At 39.7% G+C, this 27,783-nt stretch overlaps 3 protein-coding genes across 4 annotated transcripts; 1 reads left to right on the top strand and 2 right to left on the bottom strand.

The window, feature by feature from the left end:
• Window positions 1-440: 440 nt before the first annotated feature.
• Window positions 441-6,382, bottom strand: LOC110060185 (transmembrane protein 145-like). The gene is made up of 7 exons (XM_020766940.2): window positions 4,213-6,382; window positions 3,994-4,068; window positions 3,225-3,296; window positions 2,135-2,264; window positions 1,740-1,828; window positions 849-882; window positions 441-742 (listed from the first exon to the last, which is right to left on the bottom strand). The coding sequence occupies exons 1-7, from the start codon at window positions 4,312-4,314 to the stop codon at window positions 642-644; spliced, it is 603 nt and encodes a 200-aa protein (XP_020622599.2). The 5' UTR covers window positions 4,315-6,382; the 3' UTR covers window positions 441-641.
• LOC149106416 (lactadherin-like) lies at window positions 6,281-10,700 on the top strand. The gene is made up of 4 exons (XM_089297687.1): window positions 6,281-6,666; window positions 8,297-8,405; window positions 9,418-9,740; window positions 10,517-10,700. The coding sequence occupies exons 1-4, from the start codon at window positions 6,301-6,303 to the stop codon at window positions 10,658-10,660; spliced, it is 942 nt and encodes a 313-aa protein (XP_089153813.1). The 5' UTR covers window positions 6,281-6,300; the 3' UTR covers window positions 10,661-10,700.
• Window positions 10,701-11,609: 909 nt separating this feature from the next.
• LOC110060186 (VPS9 domain-containing protein 1-like) lies at window positions 11,610-27,696 on the bottom strand. 2 transcript variants are annotated; one of them, XM_020766941.2, is made up of 16 exons: window positions 27,531-27,696; window positions 26,508-26,580; window positions 25,745-25,837; window positions 24,766-25,030; window positions 23,865-23,985; window positions 22,627-22,689; window positions 22,138-22,190; window positions 21,071-21,158; window positions 20,618-20,703; window positions 19,274-20,520; window positions 18,564-18,693; window positions 18,196-18,304; window positions 16,949-17,054; window positions 16,147-16,231; window positions 15,692-15,796; window positions 11,610-14,935 (listed from the first exon to the last, which is right to left on the bottom strand). In XM_020766941.2, the coding sequence occupies exons 1-16, from the start codon at window positions 27,615-27,617 to the stop codon at window positions 14,854-14,856; spliced, it is 2,793 nt and encodes a 930-aa protein (XP_020622600.2). In that variant the 5' UTR covers window positions 27,618-27,696; the 3' UTR covers window positions 11,610-14,853. The 2 variants fall into 2 exon arrangements, 1 of the variants encoding a protein (XP_020622600.2); XR_016209672.1 differs by lacking the exons at window positions 11,610-14,935; window positions 18,196-18,304 and having other exon boundaries at window positions 15,745-15,796.
• Window positions 27,697-27,783: the final 87 nt, after the last annotated feature.

The following is a 27,783-nucleotide window of genomic DNA, read 5'->3' as shown; positions in this document are numbered from 1 at the left end:
ACGACTCTGTCGCTTATGATCTAGTGAAAACAGACTATCGGAGTCGGAAGCAGAAGCGGAAGAACCAACCAATCACAAGGCCCGGAATCGAGCATTGTGATTGGTTTACTCTTCCGCTTTTGCTTCCGACTCCGACAATCTAGTTTTCACTAGATCGTAAGCGACGGAGTCATAAGCGGAATGGGTGTTTTTCTTCCGACTCCGTTGGTTTGATTTTCACCATATCGTATCGCTTTATGCTTCTGATTATGACTCCGACTACGACTCCGTCGCTAGTGAAAACCAGCCTTTAGCCGCCCTCTGTAAAACAATGACGTGAAATGGCCAAGTTCTGTGTATTTTGCAGAAAGTGAGCCACGACGGCTCATTTTTCGCATTTTCTTTTGGAGATGATCGCTGGCGTTACATATATAGTTTGAGCATTCGGCGAGCTGAACAGATCTGATCAAGATAACGTTTATTTTCGCTTCACAACAATCATAAGAAATTATATGCTCTTCTAGGACTATTAAAATATCCACAATTTTAATGTTTACGAAGTATGAACAATATTCCATCGCGATTTTCAAAAACAAGGAAGCACAAAACTTTTTGGCGTGCATTTTATGTGCAACATTACAAACTTTTTGGTTTCCCTCAGCTTATACATCTAACGATAACCATGTGATCATCATAGAACTCAACACCAGTCCTAACGGGCCTCTGCGATCAAGTTTTTCGGGCGCCATGTTTGGTGTTGCTTCTACAAAAGAAATTGGAACGAAAACACTCAAAACCACGTACAATCAGCAAGTGAATTAGGATCGAATATGAATTCATGCCAGGAAACATATTTAGCTCATACTTACCACTTATGTTGAGAAAATAATCCAGCTGTAATCCCTAAGATAAAAAACCAACATCAGTGGTGTGCTCAAAGCCTGGAAGAAGGGGAGAGGGGAGGGCAAGGGCTCTGTGGGGATGATCTTTTTCTTCAAAAAGGTGCGGCCGGAGTAAAAAGTAGCTGCTCGAGCAATAATGACCGTAATACTTCATTAATTACTTAAAAAACCCATAGCTCTTAGAAAGCAGTTTTTATTGTTTCTAATGATGTTACATCTGAGGACAAGATTTATACTAAAAACGCAAATCAATTGCACCAGAATCCACTTCACTGTATTTAAGAACTTCCGCTGTCAAAATTGAGTAAGGTTCCATTTCCGCAAGCTATGGTGTAAGACCAGTTTGGTTAATTTCATCAAAAGAAACCTCCAAGCTTAGTTAGCTACTCGATCAGTAATGATCGTAATACTTCATTAATTGCTTAAAAAAGACCCATAGCTCTTTCAGACCATTCTTTTGCAACCAGCCGGACACTCGGTGCGCGTCTAACCTCTACAACAACCGGCGAAATTGATAGTTTCCGCTAAATTAAAGAAGTATATTGATACGCTTCAATTCAATATCATGAATAAACGTGATACAACTTATTTTGTTGTATGTATAATTGCATTCCACCCTCTCGTTTTATTTTCTTTATTTTATAATTTATTTTTTTATTTTTTACTTTTCCAACTTCCACAATGGTCAGGACAGTTTGTAATCGTTTTCGTGGTGGTAAAATAAATTGTTTTTTGAGAGGACTAGAGTTAAACCAGATTCTTGGTGATGAGATCGATTCAGAAGGAATGCTGACCAACATATGCAAGTAGGTACGCAAAGAACAATTATTGTTAAGTTTAAAATGAGTAAGTTCTTACCTGGAGTGAAGAATTGCAGTTACTGACTGCTAAAAACCAACATTTCTGTGTGTACTGGTCTTCAGTCTGCACTTGATACATCTGTAAGCCTGGGGATAACATTGCCTATGTTGTTAGTATTACAGTAAGAACATTCGAACCGTGAATGCTTAACATTTTTTGTACCCTTTTTTACTGACCATAAGATGAGAGCTCTTCGTATCAACAAGAGTATTTAGCATTTTACACTGTTAAAACACTAATCTTGCTCATTATGTGGAAAACCTTCATTCTATAGTGATCAAAAAAGTGTACAGAAAAATGTCAAGTGTTCATGGGAGTAAGGCCTATATGGAGGATTAACTCTCTCACTCTTCATCCTCTTTTATGCTAGTAACTGGAAAGCTTCACGTTACCTTGACATGAAATATCCATTGAACCATTTACAGATGAGACAAGTCGGCAGCCAGCGCGGGAATCAGTTGTCGTCAGGTTAAGAACTTGACTTCCATCGCGGTCCAGGACACTCGTCTTCTCAACACAGTCCTGTAACACAACTAACAACCTTCAACCGGTGATTTGCTTCATATGTAACTGCTTCTTTAATGTTGCATTTTTTTTTTGACAGGAGACCTTTCAAATCAATCAGTACACTTTTTAATCAGTCAATCAATCAATCAATCAATCAATCGATTGATCAGTACGCGAACCAGTCTTTCTTGAGATCCATGGCTAGCCTACTTACTCACATTTAATAACTCAGCCGACATTTTCACCCCTTCCCCCTCCCCTGACCCCAACTCTGCTCTACTGGCATCGCCAGTAGTAGCGAAGAGTCTGGGAACGAGATACCCGACGTTGCACCTGCGCACAAACAATTTACATGCTCATCAAAAATATCAGAAATGTCAGTAAGAGTTTCAGTTGTTTAGACTTACAGATAAGTAACGCTGACTTACTCAAATTTTATATCATGCGAGCCGCACAATCATTATTAATACTGACAATAATAATTTCGAAATTGTGCAAAAATAAACATTGATCAAAATGTGTGGGGAAGCAAACTTAAGAGTGCAGATAGTTAAACTATGGAGAAAACACAGATTCCATTTGCCTAAACTTAGTAAGGAAGATTCGCGCCATAATTTAGTGCAGGTTACAAAAGCCAACATCTCGTAAGGAAATAGTTATTTGATAACACTAGAAGACTGGCAAGAATATGTAAAAGCTAGCTAGCCTCTTCAAATCGTTTCATCTTAATGAGCGAATCGAACAAAATCTGTTATCCTATCTTGCTGTTATCTAACAAACAGATAAATGCTTACATTTGGCGAAAACAGACATCCAAATTAATTAGACTCAAATCTTCAGTCCGGCTGTTATTCGCCCACGCCAAGAGAAGATATATTGTTAACGCATTATATCATCTGTCATAATAAGTATTTCATGCGGTCCGAATTTTATAGAAAATAATTGAGTGGAGTATTATTTTAGTGAGAAACAAACCAGTTCTGGATGAGGCCATATATTCCACCATTGGTCTTCAAAATAACTGAACAGACTGTAACAACAAAATTCCTAAAAGGAAAACGAAAGATTAATACATTAAATAAAAACTACGTCAATGCTTCGGTCGTTGAATAATTAAATTAGGTTGATATCTGGTTGATATCTAGGTATGAATACCATGAATATGTAAAACATCCAGCATACGGTGATCAACAAATGCCCTCTCTTAGCTTCATTTTCTTTTTCTGCGGTGGCATAATAAAAACGATAAACCACAACGTAAATATTGGACATTGGTATACTGTTTCGTTAGAATGTGAACAAATTAGAGCTTGAAATCAACTCCAGAGAAATTTTATAACAAGGAAAATATTTCTTATAAAATAAAGTGAAAAACATTATCTCGAAAAATTATGTCGGTCGGTTTAAATAGTTCAGATTGCGTTATATTTGTCCTAAACAAATTGCTTAAAGCCAAGCATGATTTCCAGTTGAGACTAATTTAGCTCGTACTAGCGCATGTCTATTTTACATGTAAAATAAGTTCGGAATTGATGTATGATATTTGGGTCATTTAATGTGCAGTTTTAAAATTTAATCGAAGGTTTTTACTAAGCGGTGTTACTGCCGATGTTGCGAGCTCATAACGTGAGCGGCCGAACAAAGAGAAGGTCTGTTTACGTGCAAACAGAAACAACGACTTTTACCACTCGGAGAAAGAGTTGTAAACGAAGTTTCTAAATACAAAGACTACCACCATGAATACCTGCGGATATGAGATATAATACTGAACAACAGGTCCGGTGGAGTTTCCACAGAAGCTTGCGAGGAAAGCAAAGTTCTTCAAAAAAGAACAAATATGAGATGAGCTACTTTGATTTAAAATATGCGACGCAGTGAGTTAGGAATACAAGGAACAGAAAACAGACCCCTGCGCGTACAACAGAAGTTAAGATGTAAATAACAGAAAGCATCAAGTACTTACATAGCCATAGATTTTCAAATGTCCCTGACGCACAAAACCGGGAGATGTTGTTATTTGTGCAATAAAAAACAAGAAACCAGCAATGTGAGAGAAGAAAATCATTCTTTTAAGTGCTCAAGACATCGCGATAAGAAACAGCTTACGCTCGTATTTTCAATGACACACTTGAGCGCCGCAGAATTTAATTTGTGACGGGTACTGGATCAGTAAAGTAAATCAAAATATGCAAATTTCCCTAACAATATTTTGTGTTAAGTAACTCTTTAGTGCTGTTGGATGAGTGCATATTTGTTTGGCGAGTAGCGAATTAAGCATGTTTTTCAAAACAAAAAATTATTTCTCCCAACGATAAGGGTGGCAGAGGAGAGAGACCCTGGGAACGAGGTTGAAAAGCGTGAACACAGAGAAGACGTTTATCAATAAAATGTACATATTCTTTAATAATCTATTAGTCTCTTAAACCCAGACCCTGGCGGATACCCAGTGGACCAGCTCAATATAACACGAGTCTTCACATCGGAAAAACGTAATAAGCTTGCGTAAGGTTTGACTGTGTGCTAGGCTCGAAATTTGAAAAAATGGCGGGAATTTCGTCGATCTTGTAAACAAAAAAGGATATGAACTTTGTACGCTTTCCCAATATGGTCTCGGGTTCATCTTAACTTGCGTTCGCTATTTTGTGAAGTGTCACGCAAATGAATCACGTGAATAGAGCGCGTGTTGTGATTTGTTGGCAGTTACCAACACATGTTTGCCAATCGTTCACGCGTCAGATATGAGTTCACCAACACGAAAAAGTTGGTGAAAAAGTTGGCGAGAATAGAGCCATGTTCTATTTGTCGCCAACAGTTTGCCAACGTGTTTGCCGACTGTTTTTGTGCCGTTCACACACACCAACTTGAGTTTACAACACGAGTTTGCCAACTTTTGTTTGCTGTGTGAAGGCCGCTTTAGCCGGCGCGGCCTTCGTTTCTTGTGCCAAGGCCCCGCCAGCTAAGAGAAGCGAAGAGGGCCATGGGGACCAGAATGGCGTACACCCTGAGCCTGCAAGGTAATAAAACCATTGAAGAATAAGAATTAAAAGAGTTTTTTATTAAAAGCTTGGAGATAAGTAATATACCAAAGTCGAAAAACTTTTCAACTTTCGTCTTTATTTAAACTCCGCGAGCTTTGTCTTCAGGCATTCTTCGATTCGTGATCATTCTTTTGCTATGGCGGCACAAACCATATACCAGTGAGCCAGACAGCTACGGAGCACGGAAAGCCAGTCACCTGCAGCAGTTCCCCGTATATTACATACATATCATATTTTACATTCCTTTTTTTTTTACAATTTTTAAGAAAGGACATAGCAATGAACAGACAATAAACAGCAAACTGAAACTTACGTAAAGTCGGAGGAGAAACGAATGTGCACTGAAAAAAACAAAACAAAAAACTGACAAACAGTTGAAAATACATATAGATATTAGCACACTAGTTACACACTTTACACACTTAATTTCAGTTACATTTAAAAATTAATACAAGTGTGAAACTGATCCACTAGAAGCATCAGGCTAATTTAGTCGGATCAGTTGTTTGACAGGTGTTTCGCATTTGTTTGATATTACGGCTTGTAAAACAAACTTTATGCGCATACAATCAATGAAGAATAATTTTAAAAATGCGTACATAAGTTGACCGTTATTTCAGAAATAGAAGGTATTTTCTTTGTTTCAGTCGGGTTTTAGAGACACGAGTTGAAGGTTGGGAGAACGAGAAATGCGGTAGAAACACGAGTCGATGGGCGAGTTCTCCCAAACCTTCAATTCACGAGTGAAATTATTGAGTTATGTAGAAATACGATTTTCAACCAATCAGCGCTCTTATTTTTCCCTGGGCTATTTTCTCAAGTGAATTAAAAGTGCCACGGTATTGTCAAGTAAAATAGTAATAGATAGTTTAATAACAAGTTAAATGTCTGGGGGGTTAATAAGTGTCACCGATAAGTGAGATTACGACATGGATTTAAAATTCAAAGGCGTTTCGGCAGAAAGCTGTAAAAAATTAATGTTAAGGTGTTGGTAATGTATTAGTTCTTTAATCATGAAGGAGTTCTTCCTTACATCAGCGGGTATATTTATCTTTTATGCTCCTCTGATTTTCGACCAAGTTTATTGTCAGATTCCTAAGGCTAGTCTCCAACGCAACCCAAACAAAAATCTAAGATATGCGCTCTTTAAAGATCATCTATTCCACGTTCTTGATGCTGAAAAACTTGAAGGAGACACCGTTCACACCTGGAAACACTGTCTGCTGCGATGCGTGAAGAACGAGCAATGTTTTTCAACAAACATTGGAGCCTTTCCAAGGCCGAATGGGAATTTTACGTGTGAGCTACTTCCCACTGACAAGTACAACGCATCTAACAAGTTCAAAGCGAATCATACTTTTCATCACTACAGCATTGTGGTGAGTGGTATACTTGGAGCACCATTTTTAATTCTCAGTGGTGAATGTTATTCTCGTTTTGCATGCTTTGGTCAGGTTATTCTGGTACACTGATTTACAGGACCTGGAGATTCTGTATAACCGGTTAAGTCTTATAGGCAACTGGCAAAGTTTTTACTGTCGTGAAATAACAGTTTCATAAAACTCAATAACGGCCTTACATGCTTGTTTGAAAAAAAAAAAAAGAACCAACATAATTGCACAGTTTCAAGTTGACTAGTCCGGCAGAAAGCAGAATCGGATTCTTAGCCTTGGTTTATTAAAACATATCATCTAGCACTTTTTTCTTTGCAAACAGTTTGGCTTTTTGCAGCAACATCTGTTAAGTTGTTTTTGAACGCCCATTTTGAAGCGAAGTTCAAATTTTCTTCGCCAACTGAGGAAAGGCTACCAAGCGATAAAATCAATTAGGGTTAAAGGTGCCTCATAAAGTCTCAGTCCAGCGTTTCTTTAGCACAGCTGTATTCTTTGATAGATCAAAGTTACCTCCCAGCTCTCGTTTTTAGTTGATTTTTCAATAATGACACCAAATAAATGCCTAATCATTGGGCAACAAGTTATGGCCTTCTTCGAGACGCAAAACAGTTACCAGTTTGGCAACAGTATAACCCGTTAAAAACGTCCTTTAGCCTTAAGGACCTATCAATCTCAAAAACGATTGCCATTTTGAAGGAAAACAAACGAAAGGATCATAGCGGGGTGTTAAAAGCACGCCACAATCAGTTGAGCGAAAACGCTTTATCTGGTTCTAAAAGTGTCATGGTCAGTGAAAAATTCACTCGATCCTTCGAATTAACGAAAGTGTGGGCAACACGCTCAAGTTTTACTAAACATCTTAGCTTGGTAAAAGTCGAAGATCCGAAGTCGTGTTATTTACGCGCAGTTCTGCATAGAGATTTTTGGGTACGACTTTGTTTGCCTACCTTTTGAATAATTCGAAGAAGCGAACTCTTCACTGACAATTTTAGTAACCAGGTGAGCGTTCTCTCTGAACTGTGGCTTAAACTGATTGTGGCGTGTTTTTAACCATCCAACAGGATCCTTTGTTTTCATGCTTTTAGGTGTGCGTTTAGGGAGTTATGGATGCACTTCGGAAGTTTGGAGAGCACTCCAGAAGCTCTTACGCTTCTCTCGTGCTCTCCTAATACCCGTGTGCATCCATAACTCGACATACACGCAGGCGGAGCATGAACCAAAACAAATTTAAGACGCAAACACCTGTCGAAAATATAACTAATAAAACGTTACTGAATTTACCCTTGAAATTGATGAATTACACCTCAGACGTTAAGTAAACTAGCCTCATCGTGGTACCAATGGAGACTGCATGAAATTCCCCCCCCCCCCGGGGGGGAGGTTCCGTCATGGTAAAGAGGATTTTATTGTTAGACTCACATTTGTTTCAACTGCAATTTTGTGCTGAATTGTCGGTCTAAAGAAAGCTAAAACTATTACAAACTGTATAGCAAACATATCCTGGACATTAAACGTATGTTATGCATGCAACCATTCTCTCTAAGAATAAGCCGTTTTAGTTTATACCATACGGATAACCAGTAAAATTGTTCTGAATTTGTCTCTTATTTTTAAGAGTCCTTGCGAAAGTTTCCCCTGCCAGCATGGAGGAAGCTGTCGAGCACTTTATGAGACAGACGACTACAGCTGCACTTGTACACAAAACTACACCGGCAGAAACTGTGGTAAGCGGTTAAGCTTTTCACTCTGAAATAAGGTTTACTTTAGAGTGACAAAGACTGTACTGGTCACCATGCCAGTAGAAAATCTAACAAATTCCAATGGTTTAGTGGGTTGGAAGATATTAAACTTGTTTTGAGGACGTTAGTACTCTTCAAACTCACTTGTTGTCCTGCGTTTTTCGAGTCCTCGGTTTTTGTCCTGCTTTTATTAGCCTGCACTTCCACCTCGCATGTAGCCATCCATACCTAAAATGCTAGCAGCACGTGCGAAAGCATTTACTCTTCTCCGTCGTCGCTTGAAGTATTGCAAATGGTTCTCAAAGTTCCATAAAAGAAGCGAGTTCACAGTTGTCGAACGCGCTCAATCAAAATACTTAGGAGTCTTTCGAATGAAAACTTAATTACTCTGTCTCCCGTGCCGAAATATAAGAATGATTTTGAAACAAGGTTTAGACGTTTTAGTGCTAAAATATATTACAACGTTGAAATCGGGCAAATGCAGAGAACTGGCGGAGGTGCTCCTTGGTTTAGTGTCAGCATCTCCTGCCCCAGATTCCCTAAACGCGGTCACGTAACAATTCAATCATGGCCAGAAAATCGAGGATTCAACTAAATGCCAAAACATTTTGCAGAAATACTTCAATTAACAAGTTTCATTAGTTTAATGTTAGAATACAACTTCTGTAGGATGGATTCAGTGGCATTTCAAATTTTCGAAAATTTAAGGTAGCTCTGAACCCTATCCACGAAATTGTTTAAACTTAAGAAAAAGGTTGTATTTTAACATACTCATCACAATTCGATCACAATTCGCTTGGGTGTCATATTACGTCGAAGTAGCCAGTTAGCGCGCAATGTTGGAAAACAAATTCCAGCTATATGACAAGCAATGTTAAATCAAGGAACACATTTCAGACATTGTATCCTGACTTACCGACACGTCATCCTTATCCGACAAACTGAGCCAAACCATAACATGATCTTATCGACTAATATGATTCATTCACTAACACAGAAATACGACACTGTAACCATTCTGTTGGTGTGGCCAATGCCAGTATCATCCCTGATGATCACATGACAGCATCCTCTGTCTATGGCGCGGGTTACTTGGCAGCTTTTGGTCGGCTGAACAACATTCCAAACACGGGGTGGTGCACGAGAACGAATGACCGGATTGATGAATGGCTTCAGATCGACTTTGGGAGAACAATTGAAGTGTGTGCTGTTGCTACACAGGGACATTCAGGAGAATATACAACAGACTTCAAGCTGTCTTTCTCTTCCCATGGAAACACCACCTGGACAACTTATAAGGGCGAAAATGGCGCTGAAATGGTGAGATTGAATTTCATCTATATGCGACATCTTACTGACAGGAGCATAACGAGCAGGACATGAGTGGGTATGACATGACACAGCACGGCGTACGCGACAAAATACGACACGGCATGGTAAGACTCGTCACGGTACAGGACATGATGCAGGGGACAGAACTTGATACGACACGACATAACACGACACGGCAAGACTCCGTACGACGCGGCACAACATGACTTCATATGACACGACACGCACGGTAAGAAATGGTATGGCACATGTACAAGACACGGCACTGCTCCACGAATGAGATATGGCGTCACAGAGCAGAGCCCTGCGCAACATGACGAGATATAATTATGCACATTCATTCATTTTTCAGCCACTGTCTCCAGTAGAAGCTGGACGAAAATTATCGGCCAGACATAAAGCAGAAAAAAAAATTCCTCTCTCAACCAAGCAAAATACTCCTTTCAATCGCAGACCAGACCAGTTAGGAAAGATAATAAGTGAAGCCATAACACTACTGTAAATAGATTGTTCATAGCACTGCACCAAACGAAACGAGGCGACCTGACTTCGTGTCTCTCCCAATGTTGTCTGAATCTCGTTGTTACATCCAAACCTATGAGCACCAACTTCGAAAGGGGGAGCGAAGTTGCGGTAGAAATGCGTACATTTTTTTTTATTTCTTCAATGCATGAGACCATATCTTTTTGAGGAAAATTCAAGTAAGGATTTCCCCGTACTATTCTACACGTGTTTGAAGTAATCTCTGTGCTTCTTGTTTTCAGGAATTTCACAGGGATGGTGTCAATGCCCAAAGTGACTATCACAGGTTACCAGTGCCTCTGTCTGCAAGATTCATTCGTTTTCATCCAACAAAGTTTTACGGCTGGAAGTGTCTAAGAGTGGAGGTGTATGTGTCAGCTATGTAGATGGTGCCGGTCTCGCGCATTAAAAGCTGACCTGAGAAAATGTTACACGTTACCACATTCCCCTGGCGTTAATAATAAAACTAACCATTTGGGTGGCGAGATTCCCAATCGCCTTCCTTTTCGGCCAAAGTCTTTCAAAATGAATGGAAAGTTTTAGAAACAATTAGTGGAACAATGATTCGAATTTGGAGCTCAAATCACATTTGCGTTGTGCCATCGCCAGGGCAAGGGGGATAACTTCCCGCACAAAGTACTTTTGAACCCGGTTCCCCCCCCCCCCCCCCCCTCCACCTTAGTGGTCTCTAGATGCTTCTGTTGTGTAATTTTGCAAAATTTCCACCGGTTCCCACCACCTTAAGAATCTCACATGCCGCCTTCTCCTTATAGGGACCGTTTTTTCAGTTCTTCGCCCTTAACGCTAAATATATTGTGGTTTTCAATCAGATAATCCAATGGACCGATCAAAACTCGATGTAAATACATGCAGTTGACGCCAAGCAAAGCGCGGGAAAGCACGTGCGAACGAGGCACGATTGGTTTTGAATGAAGTTGCGCCAGTTTTGTAATAATAATAAGCCAATCGCGTAGCGTAGTGATGAGGAACCAATTACTTTTCGACACGCAAGTGAAAATCGCTCTGAGGGTGACTTATACCTCTTTACCAATTATTGGGCATTTGTTTAATCCCATGAGAGCCACTATGGAGCTGAAAAGAGCTGGAAACTATTGTGAGCCACCTTAGGCACACGAGAGCTTTCGAGTGACTTTTAAGCACTAAATGTCCTTAAACAGCCAGAGTGATTTATGTTCATACAAATACATGGGGTGTCTGTCCTATGACATACATGTAAACATAAAATATACTTAATTTATAGCTATATCGCGCGAATCAATTCAACCCATTATCCAATGTTTGACGTTTTCATATAGACAATCTCGCTGCAGCCACTTCGCGGTACATTTTTACTGCCTTTTATTTTCCGTTTTATGTATTATCAATATTCCCTATCAGAATACATCCAAATATATGTTCGTGTGGATATTAAGATAAGCTGGTTTCGCAAAATACTAATTTAATAATAATACCTTTACTCACCATTTTCGGTAAGATACTATCACAAGCATACACTTTACAGTAACATGTATTTTAATTTATGTTTTAATTCGGACGCCTTCGAGTCTATTTCATAACTCAACAACATTTGTTTTAATCGGCGCAATATCCATGTATAAACGACGAATAAAGACCGTGTCTGCATGCTTTGCATGACGCAATAACACCTGTCTTTTCAATTGAGTTCTGGGGTATATTTGTATCGATAACCGAAAATAAAGTGTCATAAAATAAAGCAACTATACGATGACTACTGTATGCCATACTTCAGTGTTTACAAATTCTACCGTCTCTGGACTTTAAATGTAAGATTTTCCCTTCCTGTCTATGTGAATTGCATCTACTGCCCTGCTACGTTCGTGTCAAGTCTGATGAATACCGTGATGATTCTATTTAGCTCCTTCCTTCCAATAAGGGACCGTTCATTTTTTATAAGGTAGGGGGGGCTGGTGGGATTTGGGGGGGGGCCATGCGAAAAAAAATGGCTTTCGAGGGGGGGCCATCCCAAAAAAATAAGGGAAAAAGGGGGGGTCACGTGAAATATTTTAGTAAAACTTTAAAATGGCATAACGTTTGAATGTCAAAAAAATTGCTATAGAATAAACATAGAAGGCAGGATACAAATTTATTACAAACTTTCCTTCTGCTTTAAAAAAACGTTTGGCCACAAAAAGCATTTGTAGCTACTGAAAAGAAGTATTTAACACTGTTATTTTCGAATGCAACTTTCACTGGCACTCATCTTCATCTTCGCTGTCATCGAGTTCTTCGTCGCCGCTTGTGCTGCTATGGGAGTCTCTTTCACCAATGCTGCAAGAAGCAGCAATGCTTTCCGTCAGAGTGTACTCTTCAGGGTACATGAAGGTGTAAACATAATCTCTGACTTCCCGCTCAAGGTTTGTGGTGAAATAATTCCCTTCCAAGGGCTGTGCAATGTATGGCCCATCTCTTCTAAATAACGACGTGGCAACATCCTCAACTTTAATACACTCTTCCGGGACGGCCGTTCTAGGAGGGTACACAAGGCATTGTGGAAGATCATTTCCTAGCGGGTTTCCAACACAGATTCCATAAACTCGTTAGACGTTGTTTTCAGTCCGCTTCCTCTTTCTTTCATTTGACTTTCTGCGGTTTTCTTTTTTCCTTCTCCTTTTGTTGATGTGCTGTTTGAGTGTGCCCTTGAATATGCTGTTATAATTGCTCTTCTTATTTTCTAGTGCTTCCATGTCCTGCGTGACCTTCGTCAACTTAGCTTCTATACATTTGATCTGCTTTACATTAAAACTGTGGGCAAATTCTTCGCCCTGCTTTAAAGCAAGCCCATTGGACTGAAAGAGTGTGGAATCATGTTCCTTTACATCTTTCAATATGACATTCAACTTTTCCACAATTGCTCTGAGCTCTTTGATGGAGAAGTTCAGTTTTCTTCCATCACTGGGCTTCAACTGGTACCCTGGCACGGAAAACTCACCCACCCTTTCTGAACAGCCATCCGCACTTAGAAAGATTGCTTCTTTTGGTTGTAAGATGTCAAACTGCCTGGATCGTTCAGCAGTAAACCTTTTCTTAAACGACTCGTCGCTTTCGCCATTATTGCGCATTTTGGAATTTTGCACATTTAAAAAGCAGCAAGAGTGAGAAAGTAAAGACAATTGTAAGATATTCATGCTTGCAGCAGAAGAGTCCTCTCAGAGCTGGCCAACCAACACTGAGAAATGCCAGGACATTGACACAAAATGACAACAGGGCAAGTGCTGACAGCAGTGAAACAGATGAAAGTGACAATGATGAGTATGACAGTGATGCCATTGACTCTGGGGGAGAAGATGACTCAAATGACGTCATTCTTGCATTCATCAATTCAGAGGAGGAAGATGCCAATGAGAGGCCAAATGCCACACGCTCAGGGCGAGCCATAACTAGGAGATCCGAAATTCACTTCTCATTCTTTTGATTTGTTTTTTAAACAACAGCTCTCTGTCGTATAGGGATTGTAAATATTGTCTTCATAGTGAGCACAATAACGTGAAGTAGGGGGATAATAGAGAAATATTAAAAAAGTTGAAATCTAAATATTGTTTGTTCAATTTTTTTTTTTGGGGGGGGGTCATCCCAAAAAATGACCGCTATAAAGGGGGGGCCATGTGAAAAAATTGGTAAGCTGAGGGGGGGTCATGCGATTTTTAAATGGTGCTTCCCAAATCCCACCAGCCCCCCCTCCCTCATAAAAAATGAACGGTCCCTAAGCACCTTCTTTATAATAAGCACTCCTCGCCGAGTGCCGTCTTTTTCAATAAGCGCCTCTTTCCGATAAGCGCCCCGATAGCGAAAGTGAAATTAAAGAAAATGACTTAGAATAGAGTAATTAGATGATGAACTATGAAGTCTGCTTCCTCATCTAAACGTAATATTGAACACTATGACTATTAGGACCCCTCTTGTTACAGTTCTTGAGTTTAAGGATCTGTTGTATTTCATTTTATTGTGTCACATTCAGATGTATATGTTCGAAAGGGACACAAGCGCCCCTCCCTAATAAGCGCCTTCTCTCCAATAAGGGCCCTCCCTTGAACCCCGGCGCTATATCAAATCATTACGGTACGTCACTACTCATTTTCTTCCGTACTTCTGAGAAAGGACACCACATCCACGTTGTGGTTCACCATTACCCTTTATACAATTTGGTATCTTCTTTCGTTTCCTACACATTATAATATCTTACCATACACCAGCACAAAGGAGACTACCAAGTTGTACCACGGGTAAAATTGAACCACAAGATCCACTATCTCACACTATGTCATTGTATCAGTTGATTTTTGAGTCGTCACGCAAATCTTCAGAGAAATATTGCGTTACGAGCCAAATGCCAACAAGCAGGGTCACGTAAACAACTACTGAGGAGCAATTCAACACAGGCCTAACACATTCTACGAATCCAGTCAAAATGGCCTCCAAGAGAAGAAAGCCTAATTCATTCACACGTTTGGCCTCAGATGGGATTCCAAAGCTAGTGTACAGGTTAATCCAACACATTCCAGTTTCATCTTGTGCCTTGATGTTTCTTCAGAGAGCAGGGTCACGTGGGCTTCAGGGTGGCCAAATAAGCCAGGGCTGTTAGAAGAGTCGTCAGACAGTAACCTTCTTCTCCCATGAGGTACCTTCAAAAAAACAAAAAAGGACCAGAAAGAAGTTATCCATTTCACACCACATTGCTCGATTAATATCGGAGGAAAACGATCGCAGTAGATGTAAGGAATCGTTTTTCGTTTCATCTTCACGTCTCCTTTTATCTCACTGCCTGCTTTTCTTTATTGATACGATCAAAGACAGCTATACGTTGCTAACATCATATTCTAAAAGTGGAAACACCTAAATCCAGCAAAGAATTGTCAAGAATTATCACACAGATTGGACACAATTCGTTCCTTTTTTTAACAGAAAAAATAATTTAATTTATGGGGAAATATGACACTTTGTTTTAAAAACAAAATAGGAAAACAACACCTTCCTTCAAGGGATAGAGCCCCGTCTACAATATGCAGGAGGAATTTGAAGACGGAGGTTTCACTCTGAAAATGTATCAAATGTTTTCCGCCCACACTACGCTGGAGGAATTTAAAAACAACAAAGCAACAATCAGCGTTCATTTTGGATTTGTGGTTGAGTTAAACTCGGGCAGGGAAATCACGTGATTATCGTGACGTCATCGTTTACGAAAAGCTTCGTTTTCAAAATTTTTTCTGTCCACACCAAAACGCAAAGCCGGCGTTTTTAAATTCCTCCGGTTTGAAGAACGTTTTCGAAAAGCCACATTTTCGTGACGGCGTAAGTGGATGGAGCCTGAGAAGTGCATAAGTGCATAAACAACTACTCTCTACCCATAAATGAAAAAAAATTTAACATTGAGAACTTACCCCTCGGGTATGAATTCCTCCATGGCGTCACACTCAGAAACTAACTGCGCCATTCCACTCCGAATAATAACAAAACTCAGGATAGGCAGCAAGTCGTCGCAGCCACTGATACCATTAAAATAAAATTAAATAAATAAATAAATAAATCTTACTTTTGTAAACTAAAATACCTGTTTAAGTGAGAGCACGATATTCGCGACACGGGCTGTGCCTTTTAAACGGTTGCGGGGGAACAAGCAGGAAACATGATTTAGTGGCGCTCGGCAGATCTTGGAATATCGATATCAACCCCCTTAAATTTGGTTATCGTTGGTATTCGGTCTAAATCTTTAAGAGACCTTGTTCCTCTTTTGTTTGGTACTGCCCCTCTGGTATCTACCGTTTTGAGGTATTTTTTTCAATCGAAGTGTAAGTTTGTACATCACGAAAATTCGTCCGATAAAATGGTGACTTACATGGCAGTCTCTGAGCTGTGGCGTGGCTTTCCTTTAGTCTCCCAATAATCTTCAACACACTGGCAGATACAACGTGACGTTCGCACTGTGAAAAGAACACCCAAAGCTATTTGTTTGAATACCTCTAGCCAAGCGACTGGAAAGACAACATCAATAAAAAGATCTTGAAATAATAACTGACCTTGCGTTTCTCTTGGAAGTATTTTAATTTAATCAGACTTTTGTCCAAATTACCGTACTCAATTCGCAATTTTATTAGCCAATCAGAATCAACCTCGTTCCCAGGGTCTCTCATCTTACCGCCCCCTGGAGCGAGCGAGCGAAGAGGGCGGTAAGATGAGAGACCCTGGGAACGAGGTTGAATCAGAAGCTGTTTCTACTGTCCCAATATCCGGCGATATCAAGTCAGTGATCTGATATGGCTACCATATAATGGTAGGTAAATACCTAATCATACCTTTTTGGCACGCTTCGCCGGCATATCAGACTCGTTAGGTCTCGCCATGGGTATTTTACATGAACAATTGCTCGACCAAACTCGCCTAATACGCCGCCGAAGTGAACGAAAAAGATTCGACAAGGTGTAACGTCTCTCATTTTTGCTGAGTTTGAAAACCTGTACTTTCACATCCATAAAAACAACATCTCAAACAATGAGAGGCCTGATAAAAACATTCAGAGCGTCCGACGGGTGTGCGGAAAGTTATGGGTTTGATTCCCGTCGCAGGGACTCAGAATTTTCTCCTTGTTGCATGCCGGTGCTAAACTGAAGACGATTCCTTACTGAAGTTAAGAACAATACCTAAGCATTCTAATTTTTCCAAAGGACAAAAGAGCGTGACGACTTTGTGAAGTTCTTCAACTGCCATCTGATACGGATACTTGTTACCTGTTGCGTCAAGAATGGTCTGAAGAAAAACAAGACATACATGGGTAATAGTCTCTTACGAAACAAGACACGCTGCGTCTCAATGTAAAACTTACTAGAAAACAGTCCTAAGAAAATACGCGCGCAGATTGGTTAAAAAGTCGTGTTTCTATTAAACAATTAGATTATGAGCTCGAGATTTCTATCGCGCGATAGGAATCGAGAGCGAATAATCTAATTGTTTTAGTATAAATCTACTAGTCGCTAAAAAATTTTATCGAAATCCTCTTCACAGACACGAAGAAAACGCCAAGAAACAGCCGTCATTTTGTTAAAAAGCGCACTCTGCTACGCTACTATCTATCACAGAATAGATAGTGAGTAGCGTAGCCAATCAGAGAACGGCATTCGTGATAGAACGCTAGTAGATTTATACTAAAACTCGATAGAAACACGGTACATGTTTTCTATTTCTTAAATACAAAACATCTTACTGTAAAAATCGACTTCTAAATATTCCTGAATTAGGAACCACGCAGTAACTTTTATTCAGCGAAAAAAAAAAAAAAAAAAAAACTTTTATTCAGCGGCTACTTAACACAGCGACCTTTCCTAACATCGCTAAACGTCGCTAATATAAATAGCGTAGTCCCTAATATGGTAATCCTTTACCAGTCCTCTGATCAGATATTGTGTTCAACTTCCCCAAGCAGTCGCTCCCTCAAACGGCAAACCGCGTTTTTGCGTAAAATTATTACTTTTTTGGCATATTTTACTCTGATACTGTAGTCTACTATGCGATCGTTATAATTCAGAAGCCACTAAGCAGGGTGAGAAAGAAACCATTTTCCCTTCTTAACCTGCAAATGCCGCCACTATCACTGAATAAAAGAATGCTACAGGAGTATGCGAATCATACTTGCTATATTTTCCTCCGCCGTAACATCGACAGTTATCATCCTCGGTAGTTATTTTAATCATCATGGAACTAAATTATTGTTCTCAACCATAGTTTTGCTTATTTTTCGCGGCGGTCATATAAGTGTTCCCAATTGATAGAAAATTTTTGCATATTCCTAAAGGATGGAAAATTCATTGTTTGGGAACAACAATATGGCCACCGTGACGTCATATGAAAACGCTGCATAGAAAAAAGGGACCTCTCGCTCGTAAGCGCGCACCTTTTCATCGAGGCAGAGTCTTTGAGGTACACCCAGCTCAACAGGGTCTTTATTGATGTTATCTGACATCACGTCAGCCAAACGAAGTTCTTTCTCGAAATTCACTTGCCTGTTCACAAACAATCAGAAAGAACAAAAACTGTTTGGATCAGCTTTTAATGACTGCGGTAAAATAGAAAACAAAGTTTTAAACTCAGTAACAGCTTGCCTGTTCCAGGCTCTCGTTTGCGGGCGACCAACCGAGAACGGGGGCGAGCGAGGAAAATGAAAACGAGGAGAATCTAAACAATTCTCACCCTAGACTCCCTTCGTTCTCCCCTCGCTCGTCTCCAACTAACCGAGGGAGCCTGTGTACCAGTTCGTCTCACCTGAGCACAGCTAACAGCATGGGCCACAGAGGTTTAAAGAAAGGGAACTCCATGCAGGAATAACACAAATCTCGACCGGCTGGTGTATCCAGTGGTTCATAAGCAAGAATTAATAGCTTCTGAAGATTTTCTGGAAAAAACAAAACAAAACAAAACAAAAAAAAGCACTGGTTGGCAATTTTTCCCAACAGCTAGACACTGACAAGCTATAATGCCAGCGTAAGGTAACAGAGTTTGGAAAAGAACCTGTCGCATACGGCATGAAAAACTATCAGGCAAGTTCTAAGTTCTGTTCTAGGAATGAATAGACCTGGAAAGTATGGAGAACTAGGACCATGCCAAAGAGTTTTTGCCCAGTTTTCTTTGGACACGAGTCATATTAATGCACAATCATGTATTTTGGCCGGCTAATGAATGGGGTAAAGCAATTATCTGTGACGCTATTTAGCAACATGGAACAGGCTGATACGTTAGGCAATATCCGCCACACGTGCTAACACGCAGACTTAATCAATGTTCTGTGATTGTTATGTGAGAACGGGAAACTGTTTCTATGGGGATTTGTCAAAAAACGGCAAATGGTCCCGTAAACTCACACGGGTCAGTCCTTCCTATGTTACCCTGATGAAGGCCTAATGAGACTCTAATGATTACGAAGAGCTCGATTCGTGATCAAAATCTCGTCAAATAACTTTACCAAATTTACATACCAAGAAAAAACCGCACATCCACCAAGACGTCCTTTAACTGTTTTCTTACTTCATCAGTGGGTGGTACCGTTATGCCGTCATCCTGTTCTTTTGTGTTGTTACCGTCCTCACCTGCAAACAAAGGTAACTTGGGTATCTGTTCATTTCCTTGATCACCACAGTTCGCCCGATCAGTTGTCTGTTCCGCTGGTGTGTCACGTGTTTCTAAGTCTTTTCTTTCTTGGACTTCTTCGTCGTCGTCGTCGTTGGTGTTACCACTGGCTCTCTGTTCGTCAGGACATTGTTCTTCCAGGCTTGAATCACCCTCATTCGTTTTCAATGTCTTTCCATCATATCTTGGATTTATCACCTCTTCTTTCTCATTAACATGTTGCGAATCAACGCCTATCTTGCTCGACTGATCCGTTTCACTGGGTTCGTGTGTGTCATGAGGAGAATGAGAGTCTTCGCCTTGTGGCGAATCTACCGGACTGAATATTGCCACATCATTCGCATCAGTCGATTCTTCCACAACTTCAGTTCTGTTCTCTTTAACGCTCGAATCACTCTCTTCTTTACCTTCAGAAAGTGATTTTTCATTCGTTATTTCTCGACAGTCTTCTGTATTACCAGCCTCACTGTCAGAGGCGTTTTTGTCAGCAACGTCGCTTTCCCAACCAAACATATCATCCTCGAGTTCTTGGAAATAATTCTCCAAATTCTCAGATTCATTCGCCAAGGCCACAGCAGAAGGCTCTTGTCCATGGCTTGAATCATCAACCTGTGTTGTCTCAGCTTTAGGAGTTTCTGGCTGAGCCTCTTCTTGCAGAAGATTCTTAAGTTTCTCCAAATCTGTAACAGAACTGGCACATTCACTATCGAAGGTCGACCCTTTATCTATGTCGCCGGTGTTCCCATATACCACTTCATGTTGTTCAACATCATGATGTCCCTTTTTCTCAGCACTGTCTTCCTGGTCTTCGTTTGCTTTATTTCCACTTTCCTTGTTATCAGAATCAGATGGCAAACGTTGCAAATTTGTGTCCTGCCCTTGTTTTTCTTCATCCTCCCCGTCGGCATCGCTTTTCTTGTTAACGGCTTCTTCATCAGAATGCGATTCATTGAAGATCACGTCAGCTTGAGGGCTCGTAGCTTTTCTGCCGCTCCGTACATCCGGGAATCCTACATCCTTTACAAGAGGCGCCAGCTTCCGATACACGTAATATTGATACTGAAGAAGGACCTGGGTCAGAGGGTGGTCTGCCGAACTGCGAGACGAAAACCAAAGAAACAGTGAGTCATTAACTACAGAAAATCTGAAAGTAACCTAACATTACAGTTACTCTCTCCAATACAAAGACTTACCTGAATATCTTGGTTATTATTTCTTTGACCAACTTGGATTCCAAAGGCATAAGTTTTAGCTTTTCACGTAAAAGTTTCGGCCACACCTTTTAAATCACAGAAGTAATGATTAATAACTTACTGGTTCACTCTGCGTAAACGTCCGCACTGCAGCGCTACAAATCTTGTAGTAACTGATTACGTTCGACCGTAGGAGAACTAAACGCAACTTAAACTTGAAGCAAGATCCCCTATTTGCACGAGCGCACAAGCAGGAATAAAATCGATTTTGTGGACGGACAGAAGGCCAAGGTACACATTTTCTAGTAAATGATATATTAAACGAAAACGCACTGAAAAGTGATGCGGTTAAATATAGTTTCTAAAATGATTAACAAATCGAAATGCACGGCACATCACGCTGAATCCTTGTACAAATCTTTATCATGCGCAGTCGGTAGCTAAAGAACTTACTGCCTCTTGTTCAAACTCCAGAATCTTGGTGTAAAGAACACGCTGGTTTTGCTCTTCCTTTGTCGAAAAAGCAGCAGGGCCAAACCGTCTTGAACACAGAAATAAATAGATAGTTAAATTAATGGTCATGTCCTAGATGCTGCATCCTGAAAATAATTTTGTTTATCGGAAAAAAAGACCCCCCCAGCCCCAAATTTAAACATCTGGGGCAATATCTCGTTCGTACTTTTTAAAGGCTGGTTCAGTTTTATATGATCGCTTCCATCGCCGCTTTTTCCTGTTGTTATCTCTACAGGAAAAGTTGAGCGATCCTTACGACTACCATAAAATCGCTTCAATTATTGAGATAAAACGGAATACTTAGTCTGCTGTATCTCAGCGAGCGTTGTCGCAACGATCTCTACGATTACTGGAGAGTGGATTCCATGACCACTACCATCGCTGAACTTTCCTTTTGCAGCGATTGTAGCGATGATATGGAAACCAGCCTTACGGGAAGCAAAGACTTACTGAAAGAAGCTCAGTCATGGTATTTTGAGTTATTTTGAATTAACTTTAACTTGAAGAAACCTGAAAATAATAGTTTACTAAGATGGAAAAACACCAAAGAGATAACAATAAACCATAAAGGAACAAGGATAGTTAAGGATGGAGAAGATCAACAGAGATTACAAACGACGAACTTGAAAAAATTAGGCTACACATTTCAAGATGCCCAAACAATGACGTAGCTCCTTTAAAAATCACAGATGACAACTGACAAATAACAACGAATTAGGCAATGCTAATAATCACAATTAGTATCACCCAACTAGTGGACTAATACAAATCCTGCATTTTAATTGGCTACGCTACTAGAGGACTATTAGTAATAGTCCTCGAGTAGCGAAATTGGCGCAATCTTTCGTTTTGTTCCCAAATAAATATTTCTTCAACTTTCATTTGCTAACTTTATTATTGCCTTTTCTGTCCGACTAGTTCAATGGTCAATAGCCCTTGTGGGCTACAGGTCTCATTGTTAAATAGCACCTCTCCACAAAAATTTGCTTGACGTGTTTATCACAAACCTGTTTGTCTCCTCTTGCAGTCTTTGTTGTCGCTCAAGCAGTTTCTTCTTTATCTAATTTTCAAGTTAAAGTTATGACCACGACGAAAAAACTAAATTTAAATGACATGTAATATATACGAAGTAGAAGTGATCATAAACTGGTTATACACGTAAAATGCTTTCGAGTGGCATGCCATGGAATATCCCACAAGTCAGTAATAACTTCTCAAGATAATACTAGTGACAAATGGGATATCCCATGGTGTACCATGAGAGAGCATTGCACAACTATTTTATATCATGCCATAGAAAATACAAGTGGCCAACACAATCAATGCGATAACACGCATTGTATTATGGGAAGGCTGGATGTTATACCGTAAACAATGGCTTTCCTGTATTCTGATTGGCTATATTTTCTATGGCATGGTATAAATAAACATATCAGCACATCAGATGTATATTAAATTCACCATAACAAGATCTATTTAATGAACACAAAGGATACAGCTTGTTCTCTCGCTTGAGCAATGACAAGATTTTCTGACATTCTTCTCATTAAACTCAGATTCTGCAAAACAATATTGTTACAACACAATTAATGTTGCTCCTAATATGTCAAAAGGTGATCACGTTCACTGAAAAAGTGTGCACTTTGGAACGAACATGGACGTTAAGCTATGACCAGCCCCTCTTTTTCTTTAGTCCATCAGCCACCGTGAAACCGAAGCAGCACAAGAGGAAAACCCTTACAGTTATTTACTTAAAAAACATTGTCTGTGCTTGTGATCTCCGAAGTCTCACTCTACACTAAACGACAACAAATGAACAAGTGGTAAAAATAATTGTCTGTACACAGTTGTTCCCCTTCTTCCTTTGTTTTAAGCCAGCGAACGAAGCCTCAAGCGAGCTCTAGTAACAAGCACAGGGCGACCACAAAGTGCACTATTTTCCCTTGACACATTCCCCCTCATTCCCTTGCTCATGCTGTCCCACTCATTTAATTTCTTGCGGTTTTTATTTCTTTTGCCCCCCTCGAGGATTGTAAGAGAAAACAGAAGGTCTGTAATTGTGTAAATCGGGGAAATGATGACGAAGCAAGCTCACACAGCGAAACTGCAATGCTGACAAAAACAGCCCTTTATCAATAGAATATATCAATTTGTTTTGACATGACAAATATGTTGTGTTCTGCTCATCAGCACTGCATGCAAAGCAGAAAAATAACTTACAATAATGAATAGTATACAGTTGAACATCCACTAACGGCCACCTCTCCAAACAGCACTTTTTTGTACCTGGCAGTGGACAGTCCATACATTTACTCTTATTTTAATCTCTCTACTGCAGTCACTTCTCCAAAACAGCAACAGCCACTAAAGCGCACCACAACTTCTCAAACTAACCTCTTGATGATGGCCAGTTAACCAACGGCTTACAAATAACGTATACAAAATCCCACTTTATATTGTAAAACCTGCATTGCATTGTTGGTCTCTGTTTCTGTTTGGTTTCTGTTTTATTGATTCATCTTGATTGTGGTATGTACAATTACAATTAACAATACAACCTTTTTAAAAATAAAAATGTCGCTCCCAAAAAAAGATATACACCTGTAGGTGCTATAGTGCACCGCTACCTCCCCATTAGGGCCATCTCTCTACAACGGCCACTTTCCTCTGACCCCAAGGTGACCATTGTGAAGAGCATGACTGCATAAATTCTTTAAGGTATAAATTTTCGTACCCGAGACATCACATCCTGTTTTTTCCCTCCTCTATTTGAATTCTGCATTCTTGTCCTGTAAGCCTGTATTAACTGCTTGTTTTCTTTGTAAGCTTTATCCAAGGGATCATAACTGCCAGTTCTAATATTAAGTTGAAAGCAAATACATCTAATTACGAAAGGTATGAGCCTGAACTTAAAAGTCAAAAATTGTAAAAAGACTACAAGTTGTAAACTAAACTTCATAAAATAATTTTCTTGTAGCTGTTATCAGGCAAATTTGTATTGTCAAAATACATGTTAGAATAAAAATAAAAAAACTACATTCTTTAGGTCAAGATCAAAAGACTTCTTATTAGTCAAGTTTGAGGTCCATACTTTCAAAAAAAGGGGGAAAATTATGCTCCATGCATGTATCTTGTGATTTGGACCAAGAAAGCTAGGATAAGAAAAAGGTTTATAATTTATACCTCTCTCAGAAGAAAGGAAAACATTGTAAATCAAGCACGAGGGAAGTTGGCCTTGCTTCACAATAAGTAACATGTACCATAAACAAGGTAAAGGTGAAGGGTAAAGTTTGTATACAAGCCAAGTGGTCCATCACAGCCAGCACTTAGCCCTAGTTTCAATTAAGTAGCATCAAGTGACTAGGAGTATTTCTACTTCCACCTGGATGGGATGCTAGTCCATTACAGGGTCACCCCCAGCATTAAATTTGCCAGTACCCAATTATACATGTACACCTGGGTAGAGAGAGGCACTGTGTCTAGTGTCTAGCCCAAGAACACAACTTGATGTCCCCAGCCAGGGCTCGAACCCGGATCGCTTAATCCAGAGGTGAGCACACTAACCATGAGGCTACCACCCCTACCATACTCACACTTCCTCGACTAAACAAGAGATATAATAAAATTTATTAAACCTTCGATGGTGCAGCATGGGGGAACTTGGTGGTGAAGGTAGATGAAGGTGTCCATCGGTGGAGGGCAGTGCCAGGTTCGATGTTGGCGCAGTTGTGTCAGACAGCTTACGAGGTGCTCCACTCTGAGGAGACAAGTGTGACTGAGTTGACTGGCCAGCATCTGAAACAGAGCTATCAGAATATCTGCGCGGTACACCTCCTGGTGGAGGCTGAAGATGCTTTGTCAGTTGAGTGTCAGGCTTTTGACTGGTTGATGTGCCATTTGCTAAGGATCAGAAATAGATAATACATGTATGTCATTGATTAGAATTAATATATAATATTATATTGTTTATTATTGACCAAGAATTAGGTCAAGTTCACTTGACATTGGCCAAGTTTCTTTTTTTAATTAAGCATGTTTATGGACAGTACTAATATCCAGCCATCTACAGCACGCAAGTTTGGTCAAAAAAGGATTTCTTCTCTTATGGCACACAGTCGGTAATCTCAAGCAAGCAAGCACTCTGCCCTCTCAGCTTGCCAATTATAGCTCTTGATTTACTGGTAGTTTATGTTACCCACTCTTACTTGTAAATGGAGGAAACACAAGCTTGCAAGGGTAAACCCAGCTAAGGACTACATCATGCACTCACAGCATGCAATTTCATATTCAATATTGTTTAGCACATATTTGGAACAAATGGGAGGGAGCTGATTGAAATGTGAAGTTATGCTAGTACTGTACATCTAGTTAACAATCTTACAAAATTTAAAAACATGACACAGAAAAAAAGTTTTAGTCTTTCTTAACCTTCCCGAATCTTACCCATTCTTCTTCTTTTACAGCTGGATGGACAATATAATTCATTTTGTTACCTCTTATCCACTAGATAGTGATTTATCTAGTGGATAGTAATTTATCCATCCTTTGAAAAGCTTGGCCCCATCTTGGATTATAACTGTCACTTTATGATTGCCCTACATGATTATATCTTACCAAAGGACGAAATTATGGTCAGAGCTCTCTCCTGACATTGCTGAAGTAGGCGGAATAACTTGGCAGTGTCACTAGTGAAAACCACTCTTATATCTACCAAGAGGTTTAGAAACAAAACATTAATATCTTCAGCACACAAATACTCCAGAAGTTAAATGAGAGTACATATATACATACACGTACATAAAATATATTTGAAATAGCACTGTTGTGCTAGTATTCCCGAAAACACTTAATCATTAAATAGAAAAACTAAGTACATTTAAATGAATTCATATAAAAACTAATTTAATAGTAGCAGTTTCCTGGGGGAAGGGGGAAGGGAACAAATGTCAAAAGGACATGGGTGCTTGTCATACTTATTAGGGGTTAAAATAGTGCATGGTTTTGTTGCCCCTTAGGGTGTTAAGCCTTGACAGCTCCACAGCAGGAGCTTTTGCAATACCTTTTAGGATACTGAGCGGAAAAAATATGACAGGAGCTAATGTGTTGTTTTAGAACTGGTAACTCTTAGGGGTAAAAAAAAAAACATTTCAAGCCACACCCACAAAACAGGTTCTTGGTACCTCTTAGGGGTTCTTTTTTAAATTTTTGACAAGCACTCTCATCCTTTTTATATAGGGATCCCCCCTCCCCCCCCCCCCCCCCCCCCCCGCAAACAGGGTATGGTTTTTTGAGAAATACCTTTGAAATTCTCACAAATTATGTCAATTTCATTTCTATGAACTGAAAAACTTGTAACTAGAGAAAACACAAGACAAACCTTTGTCCCAAGCATCATCCTTCAGAACTTGTGAGATATAAATCATACAACTCAGATATTGACAATACGCCTCCTATGATGAGCAATGTAATAAAGTAGTGTTAATAGTCCTTTCGCATCAAGCTTTGCTGCCATTACTTGAGTTACCTTGTAACCCAGGTTGCAGTGAATAAAGGTTATTTATTATATGGCTTGCATTTGTAGCGGATATAAGGCACGCTCTGATTGGCTAGTTCTAGAGCATTATACTTCCATAATGTCCACAGGCCGATTACAGGTCTGCAAATACAAAGAAAAAAAGCCATATAATAAACAAGGAATTAACATTGAATGTTTGATCTTTACAAGAAAATCTCAAACCTCGGAGTCTTTCCAAGCTATAGTGAGATCAAATGGCAAGGTCTCGATCAGTCTGAGATTTTCTTTTAAAAACCTCAATCTTGGTTAATAAGTAGTTAATCACAGATCATCAGCAGAGATTTTTAAATGCATTGAGCATACTAGTACAAGACACTATCATCCTAGTCTTTGGCATATACTGGCATACGTAAGCTGGCATGCTGATGACCGACCTGATATGGAATTCTAAAACACTGTAAGTGTGCGAAGTACACAAAATGAACTCTGACTGTAGACTACTTAGAGTAGCTGAAAGATGCAGATATTGTCAAAATTAATGAAAAATAATAAAAAAGAGGGCAAAATTACTAAGGGAAAGAGTGAAAATGTAGAAAACACTGAAAAACACAAAGCACTGAGATAACTTTTCAGTGAAGAGGAACAGTGCGTGGAAAGCCGACCACTACACGGCGATACTGCTTTTTCCAACATAATTTCTCCATGCACGCTTACGTGCCTTAAATATCCATATAGTGTCATTACTGATGCACGAGAAGGTTGTATGCGTCTTAAAAACAATGGCTTTAGTACAGTAAACAGTGAGTCAGCGAAACGATATAGCCATTTTCTCTTGGAAAATCAAATAGATCAGCTGAAAAGAAATTCACAAGGGGAAAGCCAAACCTTCGTTCTGTTTTCTGAATCAAGCCTGATGGCATCCCCGACGGATCGAAGCGCCAGTGGCATGCAATCAGCGATTCCTTCTGTCATTTTTCGTGCAAAATCCTCAATAAACCCATTAAACCACACAACACCTCTCCATGTCAGCCATTTTGTAAAGCCCGCAAACTCTTCTGGGATTTGTTGCTAATTTTTTCTATTCACTTTTTTGATTGGTCAATATTGTGAAACCAATCAGAGGATGTTTGTCATAAGG

Source organism: Orbicella faveolata, unplaced genomic scaffold, assembly GCF_042242905.1.
Source record: "Orbicella faveolata isolate gen_17 unplaced genomic scaffold, um_ofav_v1 contig_3, whole genome shotgun sequence".
Taxonomy (NCBI): Eukaryota; Metazoa; Cnidaria; class Anthozoa; order Scleractinia; family Merulinidae; genus Orbicella; species Orbicella faveolata.
Note: the sequence above shows the minus strand (reverse complement) of the source record. Positions and strands in the feature narration are given on the sequence as shown.

Excerpts from the sequence above, each read along its gene's own strand:
- LOC110060185 (XM_020766940.2), bottom strand. The coding sequence starts at position 4,314 with ATGATTTTCTTCTCTCACATTGCTGGTTTCTTGTTTTTTATTGCACAA. Across the intron at positions 4,069-4,212 it reads ATTTGAAAATCTATGGCTAT|AACTTTGCTTTCCTCGCAAG; the intron begins GTAAGTACTTGA and ends TCTTTTTTGAAG. Across the intron at positions 1,829-2,134 it reads AATGGATATTTCATGTCAAG|GCTTACAGATGTATCAAGTG; the intron begins GTAACGTGAAGC and ends TGTTATCCCCAG.
- LOC149106416 (XM_089297687.1), top strand. The coding sequence starts at position 6,301 with ATGAAGGAGTTCTTCCTTACATCAGCGGGTATATTTATCTTTTATGCT. Across the intron at positions 6,667-8,296 it reads TTCATCACTACAGCATTGTG|AGTCCTTGCGAAAGTTTCCC; the intron begins GTGAGTGGTATA and ends CTTATTTTTAAG. Across the intron at positions 9,741-10,516 it reads GCGAAAATGGCGCTGAAATG|GAATTTCACAGGGATGGTGT; the intron begins GTGAGATTGAAT and ends TCTTGTTTTCAG.
- LOC110060186 (XM_020766941.2), bottom strand. The coding sequence starts at position 27,617 with ATGACAGAAGGAATCGCTGATTGCATGCCACTGGCGCTTCGATCCGTC. Across the intron at positions 25,838-26,507 it reads GGATGATGCTTGGGACAAAG|ATATAAGAGTGGTTTTCACT; the intron begins GTTTGTCTTGTG and ends ACCTCTTGGTAG. Across the intron at positions 20,521-20,617 it reads ATAATAACCAAGATATTCAG|TTCGGCAGACCACCCTCTGA; the intron begins GTAAGTCTTTGT and ends TTCGTCTCGCAG.